The sequence below is a fragment of the Prunus dulcis genome, chromosome 8 (assembly GCF_902201215.1).
Source record: "Prunus dulcis chromosome 8, ALMONDv2, whole genome shotgun sequence".
NCBI classification, from domain to species: Eukaryota; Viridiplantae; Streptophyta; class Magnoliopsida; order Rosales; family Rosaceae; genus Prunus; species Prunus dulcis.
Genome location: NC_047657.1, coordinates 9,965,269 through 9,977,793, shown reverse-complemented (window position 1 = coordinate 9,977,793; position 12,525 = coordinate 9,965,269). Strand labels below are relative to the sequence as shown.

The 12,525-nt window shown below is 33.0% G+C and overlaps 1 protein-coding gene across 1 annotated transcript; it reads left to right on the top strand.

Annotated features, from left to right (window-relative positions):
• Positions 1 to 1,180: 1,180 nt before the first annotated feature.
• Positions 1,181 to 2,800, top strand: LOC117637128 (bZIP transcription factor 11-like). Its single transcript, XM_034371937.1, has one exon. It carries the CDS (start codon positions 2,043 to 2,045, stop codon positions 2,514 to 2,516), a length of 474 nt encoding a protein of 157 aa, XP_034227828.1. The 5' UTR covers positions 1,181 to 2,042; the 3' UTR covers positions 2,517 to 2,800.
• Positions 2,801 to 12,525: the final 9,725 nt, after the last annotated feature.

The following is a 12,525-nucleotide window of genomic DNA, read 5'->3' as shown; positions in this document are numbered from 1 at the left end:
AGTACAATTTTGCCTATTTGATTTGCCTACACCCTTGGAGATGCTCTAACCTAGTGAAAAAAAACCTTGATTTGCAAACACTGGTCTAAAGTTCGAATCACCATTCCTATATAGTTTATACTATCGTTTGTTTACGACCAAAAAAAAAAAAAAAAAGAACTATCGCTTGTATTAGAAAAAAAATTAAATAAAAAAGTACGAGTTTTTTTAAATTAAAAAAAAAAAAGGTAGCTCACAAACACGAGAAAAACTTGCATGTTAGTTTTGCTATACATGATAGGAGTTCTACATGACAAACCGTGATTGAATAGAAATAGCAAAACAGTGTTATCTCAATGACATGCCAATTATTCTCCACCAACACACCTACCCTATATCCCTAGGTTTTGCTAAGTGACTCGATTCAGAGATCAAAGAATATAGCTTTGTAGTTTGATAATGTGCCCAATAAGATCACTGAAAAGACAATTAGAAATGTGATTTATACAATTGTATATATTCAATCGTTAATATAATATAATATAAACATAGCTGTTGGTCTGGAAAATATAAAAGAATATCCATATTGTACAATTGGTGAAAAATAGGCAACATTGGGGGCAGTGTAAAATGATTTTCTACTGTGCTCTCTCTGTGCACAGTTCACAAAGCAGCTATTCCAAAATGTCATGGGCCATGGTTTTTGTTTAGCATAAACTTCAGAAGAAGCAATTCTTTACTTCTGAATTTAGCTTGAGATGCATACAAGGAGTAAAGTTGAACCTCCATTGCATACGCCGTACGGCATGAAAACTGGTGAAAAAGAAGTACATTTTCTTCACATCATCAAGGAGATGAACACAAAGAAAATAACACCAATATTAATTATGTTCAACCCTGCGTAAGTGATGGTGACACCACTTTATACCGATATCGTGTCACAACTTCATAACGCAAATTATAATGTGTATATTAAAATATAAAATTTAGATATTTATAATTGTATATTATAATTTAAACGAGCTCAGTTCATAGTGCGCTAAAATTATAGCACGTCACTGTGTTACGGTCACATATAAATTTATTTATTTATTTTTTTTTTTCTGGTTGAACGAAGAGGAGTGAGTTACCTATCTATTTTCTATCCGTCCCTATAGAAAGATTAACAAAAAACATGAGATTGTTGGTTCCCAGCTGGATCTGGACGGTTGTGGATTGAGGGCTTCTCTCTCCTCACCTCACATGTCTCGTCACTTTTATACAACATGAGATTCCAAAGTCCTTTTATCACTTTGTTTTTTTCTCATTTTTTATATTTCTTTTTCCAAATTTTAATTAATTTATTCATCTTTATGACGAACTATTCGGGCCCTTTTGTTCTATAAATTCGATTTCCAAACCCCTCAGAGCCCTCTTCCCTTTTGCTTTCTCTTCCATTGTTTCCTTTGATCTTGGCTGGTCTTTCTGCAGTCCAGAAATCCATTTGATCCATCTGGGTATTTCATCATCTTAGCTTTCCCATTTTTCTATTAAAGTTGGGATTTTGGGGTCAAAATCCCCAAACCCATCTTGAAATCCAGCTGGTTTCTCCATTTTTTTCTCACTTTCTTGACCTCAAATCTCAGAAAGCTTCCAACTTTTATGCTGGGTTGGGTTTTCTGAGACTCTTTCAAATACCCAAATTCACAAACTTTCTCAGGGACTGGTTTTTGTTTCCAGAAGCTTATCTTAATGCATAACATCTGGTTTTTGATGTATGATATTCATGTCTCCAGTTCTGAGTGAAATCCTTATTTTCGAGTGTATGATAAATTCTACATTCAGGCGTAGGACCCATTTAGTTCAATCATTCTCAGTTGTTTTCCTTTACTGGCTTTATTACGTTTCATGATTTAAGCTCTCATCAAACGCTAATAATAAGGCTACTATCTGCAATAATATTATTATTACTTCTATTATCTGCAATATTTAAGTTTATTTTGTTTCTGGGTCCTGCTGTTATCTCTCTCTCTCTGAATTGCTCTCTATTAGTGTGAAAATCTGCAAAATTTTCTGTGGTTTCAATGGCTTCTTCTAGTGGGACATCCTCAGGTTCATCCATGCTTCAAAACTCTGGTTCCGAAGAAGACTTGCAGGTTCTGATGGACCAGAGAAAAAGAAAGAGAATGATTTCCAATCGTGAATCTGCAAGGAGGTCTAGGATGAGAAAGCAGAAGCACTTGGATGATTTGATGGCTCAGATGGCTGAACTGAAGAAGGAGAACAATCAGATCATCACCAGCGTGAACATCACAAGTCAGCATTACATGAACATTGAGGCAGAGAACTCTGTTCTCAGAGCCCAAGCGGATGAGCTTAGCAACAGACTGCAGTCTCTGAATGAGATTGCGAGTTTCTTGAATGCAAGCAATGGGGTTTTTGCTGCTGGAGATTCAAGCAGCTTCAATGAGCCCACTGACAGCTTCTTCAACCCATTGAATCTGTCATATTTGAACCAGCCCATCATGGCTTCTGCTGCAGAGATGTTTCATTACTGATCTCCATGAGATCATCTGGATTTTGGATTGATTAAGTTTTAGGGAGAGCCGGAGAGGTTTCTAGTTCTATTTCAACTTTTGTGTTTTAGTCTAAGTTGTGGAATCTCACTGTTAATTAGATGGTGTCTAATGAATAATTTATGTGTAATGTAAAAGAAATAGTTTTGGTTTTGGGTTCAAAGACTGTAAATGGGGCTATGATTTGTTCAAGTGGAGTTTAATAGCTATTTATGTAGTTGTGTTTCAAGTAATTTTATAATAATATTGACTAAGTTGTCTTCAAATTGTCTTTCTCTAGCATGTGTAGAGACTTTTAACAAAGCCATCTCTTCTTTCTATTTGACTCAAAACTCATTCAAAATCATTATCAGACAAATTAAATATTGTCTTGTGTACGTGTTTAACAATTGCAAATCATCAAGGAACTTCACCATTGTATAAGAACTGGAAAATACTTGCCCCATTCCGTGAAAAAGTAGTAACTCGTATTTTATTTTCAATCACAGTTTGACATGTGTGCATAAATTTTTCATTTTTCTTTTCGTGTTTTTGATTAATTTTTTTGTCAACGTGTCGACATAATTTGCATGTTAGTTTTTCTGCCTTCTGGTTTCTCTCTAAGGTTTGACAAATTGGTATTTGGAACCAATTGTTCTATGATCAACTGTAGATGATAAGGTGAAATCCAGAAAATTAGGTTCACAGATTCTCAAAGATAAAAAATCAAGCATCAAAATCATATATACAACTTTTCCACCAGTGTAGGCATGAGATGGTGATTGATCTTACTTGGTCACCAAACTACAGATCTACCTACCCTCCCTTTCATTTGGTGTATCTGTACCTTCTGCAGAGCTAGTTATGTGGAGCTTTCATAGCCAACCTCTTTTTTCTGAGAAGATTTACCCATAATTTGCATTATTGCAAAGATATTTTGCTTTACCAGTGCTGGTGGTGAGTTCAATGGGCTAGGAAAGAACACTTTTGTCATCCAATTCATTACCACTTTTGGACCACAAAAATACTGAAAGTAAAATGGCCAAAAATTACAAATTACCCCTGTGATTTAAGGTAAACTGTGGCTTCAAAATTGCTTCCAGAAGTCAAAATGAGTCTTGGAATGATCTGAATGAATGTCATAAGCCATATGAGAAGTCAGAGCAAGAGCTACCAAAGCGGCCGCTTTTCTCCTCAGTGGAATTGCACCTATGGGTCCTGAATTTAGACCCGATCAAAATGGTTCTCGTGGTCCTTTAACTTTAATTTCGTTAGGACAAATGGTCTTGCCGTCAATTTTATTAACTTTTCTGTTAAATACAGGAGCAAAATGGTATTTTTAAATCAAAATTGATAAAAATATGAATAAAAAATTAAAAAAAACTAAAGAATTAAACTCTCTCCCCCTCTATCCTGATTTCTACCCCAAAAACTTGAAAAAAAAATTTTGGTTGGTTTTTTGTTTGATTTTCTTTTCTTGTTATTTTAAAGATATGATTTTTTATTCCATTTTTTTGTTTTAATATAAAAATATCATTTTGCCCCTGCATTTAACAGAAAAAGTTAACAAAATTGACGGCAGGACCATTTGTCCAAACGAAACTAAAGTTAAAGGACGACGGGAACCATTTTGAAAATTGAGGTATTCAAATGCAAATCGGTTCAAAATTTAGGGACTAATAAAACGATGAGATATTTAGTGATATACCCATTTCTAGCACTAATATTATAAATAAACCATACACAATTGAATTCCTATAAACAAACCCAAAAAAAACTCAAAAAATGATAGCTAGCCTTATTGAATTTAATATTGATTATTAAATTACTTTGATGCCCTATTGAGTGTTTTGGGTATTTTTATGAGATTTTGGGGTTGGGCTTGTTTTAAGAAATTGATGGCAGTTTTGTAATTTATAAGAAGTTAAAAGCTTTTTTGTTATGTTGTAAATGGGGTTTGGGTGTGTTTCTAAAGTCCATTTTATATAGGGTATTTTTATAATTTGGGCCCCCATATTGGGTATAATAGTGAATCTCCCTAAAACGATCAACCCATTCTCAAAATATCCTAGACTTAATATTAAAAAAATCAAAAGGTAAAGGGTAATAAAGGTAACAAATGAAAAGTTAGTCAAAAATAAAGATTGAATTACGGTTAAAGTCAGCAAGTGGGATGATGAAATGCTATAAAAACAAAAACAAAGGAAGGCCTCGGTAAGAAGACGAAGGTTTACCTTGGAAGTGCTCATGTTGTGAAGACCCACGTGCAGGGAACAATTTGAGTTCTGCAACTTCTCAAACACATGTATATCAAGGCATCAGAAATAATGAAGTTATGGTTAAAATAGTAATTAATTCTACGAGATCTACCAGCTAACCTGCACAATTATTAAAAAAAAATTAATGATTAATCAGACAGTAAGCGTGTGCTTAGATGCTGCTTCCAATTAGCTTTTGACGTACATGTGTGTTAATTAATTATCATATTCATTTCTGATGCTGGGTTTTTTTAATAAAATTATTTATTATTATTATTATTATTATTATTTTTTAATAGAGAAGCTTTAGATGCCTCTCCATCTTTTTGGTTATGCCTAAAAATATAAAATTGATTTAATTAATTTAAGTCCACCTTTTTGCTGTATTTCTGTTTTTTTATATTTTAAATAGCAAATGATAGGCCATTATTATCAAATAAATTTCAACTGAAAACTGCAAAACTTTAAATCTGTTAAGTAGCAAGAATTAGAGAGATTATAGAATATTACGGTAGTACAGTCACGTGATATATCTTATATATGTATTATAATATAAGTGGATATTTATAGATATTAGTCCCTAAAAAGGGGAAAATATACCCTATCATTTATCTATATTATAACACATTTATAAGATATACCACATGACTGTATTACTATATTATTTTATAATTTCTGTAAAAATTAGTGCGTTCTGCATTCTATAATGATAATTTCCTTGAATTGGTAGATAAGTAAATCTGGGAATTGTTTGATAAGATAATGTTATTTCATAATGGTGATGTCTTATCAATCAGTAAGGGTTTCTTTGATAAGGCTTGTGTTTCGTTTTCATGTTTTTTTTAAATGTGGATATAGGACATTGTAAGGACGGTCCTATGACTTTGGGTGTTGAGTGAAATTATGAGGACGGTTCTATGACTTCGGGGTACATTAGAACACTTCCTTTCATTTGTCATGGTAAAGGGTAAGGAGAGGCAATAGCTATTACTATTCACGTGAATAGTAGTAGACAAAAAGCTTGTGGTGTTTTCACTTATTGTCATGGCAATTACTATTCATATGAGATATGAGGAGAGAAATTTGTATAGAATTTTGGTGTGGGAAATGAAATATATGACTAAGTATTTATTTTTAAAAAATTCTAAAATTTTTAGTATTTTTTTAAATTTTGTTTAGATTTTTTGTTGTTGCTGATGTCAGCAAATTCAGGCTAGAACAAGGACTGGTTTTGCATGAGGGCCAGCCCAGGCTTATGGAGCCCACCAACAGCCCTGGCAGCATTTGTTCGCTGGAAGCCCTTTTTGGGTCTAGGCCCCCCCTTGTCCGGGGCCGCTGGAATCGCTCTATCTCAAAGAAGAGAAAATTTTGTATGTAACCGTAATACCACATGCCCCCGAAGTCACAAAACATACCGAAGTGTGAGGATGGTCCTATGACTTCGGGGGCTTATACCATATGATATTGTTTGCTAGTTTTGTTATAGGTTTGTAGCCTAGAGTTTCAAAATATTTAACCATATACTCAATGTCTTGTATTTGATTTCACATGTGCATCAATATCTTTCGTATAAAAAATAAATATCAACTAACTTTAAGTATAATGATACCTTTCTTTCCGAGATTGGAAGATATTTTAGGCTTCAAATACTCTCTATTGATAAAAGAAAGGAACTTCTTAACACACTTCGATGAAAAAGGAAAATAAGTCATCCAAAGCACTTTTTGTGTGAAGAAGCAGCCTTGAGGGAACATGGCAATCCTCCAACTTGAATTTTTTCTTTTTTGGGGGGGGATATTTTGAGGTTCTCGTTTTCTTAAGATTCCAACAACTTTTTAACTTCCCACGCTTAAATATAACGAAGCAAACAAAAACAAAATAATAACTATATGTTTTATCATGTTTAAAGTTCAATCACTCAATTTGTCATTTAATGCCACATTCTTCTAACACATGATACAAAAACACATCACAAGGGGACAAAGGGTTGTCATGTTTTAGTCGCATGTGTCGCAGACAATCTGTTGATGTTTTAATCATGGTTCCGTGAGCACTTCTGCAGCTCCACCCTCCTCCTCCTCCTCCTCCATGTTTTTCAAACAAATGTGATGTGAGATGGTCAATTATCACCAAAGCACAGCCTCATCAACACGTCTCTGAAAAATGTAAGGGGAAGAAAAACCGTGGCATGCCATGTAAAATGACCAAAATACCCTAGCTCGAGAGCATGAAAGTTGTATGAGAAAGTGACATTCATATGCCTTAGAGGATGCACTAAATAATATATAAGTTAGCTCTGTTGTGTTATAACTGAGGTGTTATTGTCAAATCATATGCTTTTTTAAATTAGAAAAGCTAAATGATTAGACTTGGAATACTATGTGCTCAAATATAAGACAAGTTTAATTGGTGATCCTGTCGACGCACTTGAATAAAATATCTTCAAACTAAGAAATGAGATGACCAACGTTCATATTTAAAAAAATAATAATAGAAGAAGTAAAGTTATTTGTTAAGCTTATAAATTTTTCTCTCTTTTTTAATTGAATTTTTTATAAGTCTTTTAGTAAACAACATATAGAGAATCAATATCATTTATATTCCGATTTTTAGATAGTTTAGTAAACAGCTTTAATGGGAATCCGAATTTTGACAATTTTTCAATTCAATTCCTCTCTTCAATTATAAATTAGTAAACATGTCATTAATCTTGCTTGAAAAAATCTTTGTTTTTTAAAACTAAACTCAAACAAAATTGTCTATTCTGAAAAGAAGATTTTCCTGAGGTGTCAATCACAATCACTTTTATCTTTATTTTATTACAATAAGGTGGAAGAATATATCTGACCTAAAAATTAGGTTGAAGAATATAAAAACTTGCAAGTAGGCGCAAAGGACCCATCGATGTAATTGTCAAATAGACATATACATGCAACTTCCTATCTTCTTTAAATAGAAGTCAGGAAATTAGATGGCTGTGGTAATAAACATAAAGGCTGTACTGGCAAATAAGTGGAGAGAATAATATCGGGAGGTCCTAGAAAATTGATTTTGAGTCTTTCTATTTAGTATTCACGTATTTACACGCATTTAAAATCATTCACGTCATAATAATTCTATTAGACTAAACAATCACCCGTTGCACCTTATCGTTTTCACTTATCTATCCAAAGTGTCCCCTCTTTTCTCTCATGCCTATTGGCCCTAAAGAAGATTTAGAAGAAGTATGATAAATATGAAGGACCAAGAATCAACCCAAAGCATGGATGAAGAAACTGTCCACAAAATTCAACGCATTTTCTAATTTCATTGGCAGTGAAGAAATAATTAAGGAGTTGGCCCAGAAACCCAAGTTGTTCAATTGTCCCAAAAATTCAACAAATTTTCTAATTTAAGTGGGCAGTGAAGAAAGAATTAAGGAATTACCCATTAAGCCAATTCAAATTTTCTCTTTTTTTCTTTGGAAAATTTGGTACGTCATGCCTTTTGGTATGCCAATTCATATTTGAGTTTTAGATTTGTGAAAGTTTTGCAACTTGAAGTCAGAGACGTGCCTCTCTATACTTCATTGAGGAGATTGTCAGATTTGTGGGGACCGACATAGATCTGGTATTAGACTAAAAGGATACGGGGCAAAGGGGTGAGGTTTTTTCTATGAATTGATCAAATTCATTAGATTAATTAAAGAGACATTTAGTGATATATCCATTTCTAACACTAATATTATAAATAAATCATATACAATTGAATTTCTATAAACAAATCCAAAAAAAGACAGCTGGCCTTATTGAATCTATATATATAAAGCAAAAGGCAGAGAATGGTGAAACATTCAAAATACCAGAAAATGCCCTTGGTTAATGCAAACATTAAGAATTCAAATTATTAATTAAATGAGGATAATACAGTAAATTCACACTTTTTCATATTTAAAAAAAAAGAAAAAGAAAAAGAAAAAGCAGATAATGGATCCTATTTTTAGGGAACACAACTACCCATTATCTTTTTTAATTCTAAAATAAATTTAAATTTTTTTAAAAAAAAGCCTCTTGCAGGCGCGGAAGCGCGTGCAGGGAGGCTAGTTTAATATTAATTATTAAATTACTTTGATGCCATATTAAGTGTTTTGAGTATTTTTATGAGATTTTAGGGTTGAGCTTGTTTTAAGAAATTGATTGTAGTTTTGTAATTTATATGAAGTTAAAAGCTTTTTTGTTATGTTGTAAATGAGCTTTGGGTGTATTTCTAAAGTCCATTTCATATGAGGTATTTTTATAATTTGGGCCCCCATATTGGTATAATAGTGAATCTTCCTTAATTAAATGGTTAAGATCTTTTTAAATGCATGTTAATGTGTAGATGCTAAATGAGAAGGCTCGGGATCCTTAGAAAAGTAATCGAAAATTATAATTAAGAATTGCTCGAAAGAATTGTTTGTTGAAAATTAATTTATATTCTTAGGCAAAACAATATACATTCTTGACATCTCTTCCTTACATTTCATTCTTGATGGGACCAGTGGAGAATGAAGAATTCTAAACATAGGACGCAACTTTACCTCGAGGCTCCGTTTGGTTCATGGGAAAGGAGATTTGGAGATGAGAAATCAATTGTTTTCCCATGTTTGGTAAGTCCAGGCATGAGAAATCGTTGTCTGGCCCATGGGAAAGTAGTGGGGCAAAGTAAAGTCATCATCCCAACTTAGGTTTTGTTTTTCCTCCTCATGGGAAAGTTTGGGAAAATGAGCTAATATTAAATAAATATTTTTCATGACCATTTTGTCGTCATTAACAATTTAGAATTACTAAATGCATTTTTTTATTTGATTTAATATGGTTATAATTGAAAATTTATACGAACTTTGTTTTCCATTCCTACTCAAAATAAATATGGAAAAGGAAATAAAGTGATATCTCCCAATTACTTTCCCAATATTACCAAACATGGGAAATGAATCTTCTATTTTCCATCCCTTGAAAAATAATATGGAAAATAATTTCTCTTCAAATTCGTTCTGTGAACCAAACAGGACCCAAGTGGTTTGAGCATTCACTCCTCTACTTGAGGTTATGTGTTAGATTCATCCCTCTTGTTGCTTATGCTTTTTGGTCTGCCAATTCATATTTGAGTTATAGATTTGTGAAAATTTTGCAACTTGAAGTCAAAGACGTGCCTCTCTATACTTCATTGAGGAGATTGTCAGATCTGTGGGGAAAGACACAGATCTGGTATTAGACTAAAAGGATATGGTGCAAAGGGGTGAGGCTTTTTTTTTTTAATTTTTTAATTTTAATTTTATTTTAATTTTTTTAAAAAAATTTATTTCTTTTTTAATACAATTATGGTTACATGGATTGATCAAATTCATTAGATTAATTAAATACTTAAATGCGTGTAAATACGTATATGCTAAATGCGGAGACTTGGGATCCTTAGAAAAGTAATCGAAAATTATAATTAATAATTGATCAAGAGAATTGTTTGTTGAAAATTAATTTATATTCTTAGGCAAAACAATATACATTCTTGACATCCCTTCCTTATATTTCATTCTTGATGGGACCAGTGGAGAATGAAGAATTCTAAACATAGGACGCAACTTTGCCTCAAGTGGTTTGAGCATTCACTCCTCTACTTGAGGTTATGTGTTCAATTCATCCCTTTTTTGGTTAATTCAAGAGGATTCAAGCAAGTTTATAGGTAAAGGTAGACCTGTAAAGAAGCCGGAGATGGATCAGATATTGGGTGATCTAATTTTAAGAAAATTTTAACCCAATCCAAATCGATAATTCGACGGATAATTCACAACTAAATTCATATCCGATTTGCAAAAGACCCACTAATGTAGTGATTTGGAGTATTTACTCCCTTAGGCAAGGTATTGAGTTTGAATCTTTGTATCCGTGTAGTGTGTATGAGTTTAGTATACTATGCCACTCTCTCTCTCTCTCTCTCTCTCTCTCTCTATATATATATATATAGTAAATAAAAAATAAATAAAAATATTATATCAAATCGAACCGGCTCATTATCGGATCAAATTAGACCAAATTCAGATTTATTTTGTTAACTTAACGGGTTAACAGATCATTGGAATTATGCCACAATACCTATCTCCAATTAATTAAATCGAACTCGGATCAAAATTCAAAAGAAAATAAGGGGATACATGAAAAGTCGGTGATTTTAGGTTTTATTTTTTATTATTTCAGTCCAAAACAAAAGAAAGTGCAATGTACTTGTATAGACCCATCTTCTGAAAGAGGGAACAAGGATGATGCAATCACCTGCCAATCTCCCTTCTGCTTGGATTTGATTGCATGTTGAGAAAGAAGTGTACTTAAAAGGCATCAGTGAAGAAATGGTGAGAGCTAGTGGCCAGCCATGCTCTTTCAATGGCTCACATGGATTTGGGCAAAAGGGCGAAAAAGGCATCTCAATTCTTTGATTTTGTTTAGTGGGAGATTAGTGTTGTTTAAAATGGAAGCTTAAATTAATTATGTTGATCATGTTAGATAGGCTGTGATATAAGACTTTGATGCTTGTCAAAGATTTATTAATTCTATTGATGTTATTCTTAACAACTGATTACCAATATAATATGTGTTCATGATCCATCTCGCTCTTTATTATCCAATCTTTGGAATTCATTTTGCTTTCAAGTACCATATCTTTAGACATTTTTGCTTTCAAATATTTATATAGAAGAATAGAAATATGATTGAAGATGTTGCAAGGAAGGAATAAAATGACATGCGCATCTAATCACTTGGTGGTTGTGCACTTGCAGAAGCAGAGTTTCTTATATATATTATTTATTTTAAAGGAACCGATAATAACGTCCGGACGTTTGCATAAGAGAATTATATATATTTTTTAGCAGTTTAGAAATGCTTCAATCAGAATATTTTTATTTTATACTGAAAATGCTTCAATCAGGAACTACAATCGTGCAAGTAGCGAGATTCTGCACTATATGATATCTACCTGGGTGTGTATAAGAGTCAGATAATTGGTTTTTAATGTACTTGATATCCTACAAGTCTCTGATGACGTCCCAAAACTTTATCCATTAGAAAATGAAAAAAAGAAGGGTGTAAAAAGGTCCTAAACTACTTTGAGAGGATTTACCATTGCTGAAACCTTGAATTCACCAAGCAAGTTACGTGAAGTAGAATCCATGAGAAAACAAGGAAGATTTACTTATTTCTTTTAGTGTTCAGGATTGATGCAAATCCACATCCGGCAGTCAATGGTTCAAATTTAACATTTCTGGGATGATGAAAACTCAAACCCTAATGGGGTGGCCGATAGTAAGTAAACTAGAGCTCTATTTCAATGTCATATCTCAGTTCGAACCTTGGCTTGCCACAACAACTCTAGGGTTTTGTCCCAGAGTCTCAGTAGTCAGTGCTAAAGCTCAGAGACCGGATTGCATCGAATCAACTATCTAGCGAATTTTAAACAACACTGTTCGTTTCTGTAGGTCATAAATACAATTAGAAAAGTTCAACCGGGCTTTTTTATGCTATTAGCAGAGCTTTTCCTTTGGCTCTTCAAATGGCATATATGCCATGGGCTCACACTTATCTCTGACAAAGTGAATATACTTAACCTTTCCTTCATCATAAATATTCTGGTTTGGTAGTTTGATGCGTACGCTTTCTACAATTTTACATGGACAGCAGTAAAATGCACCCAATGGTGGATTAAATTGTATAAAGACATAAATGAAGAGCAGTGACAGCTAAATC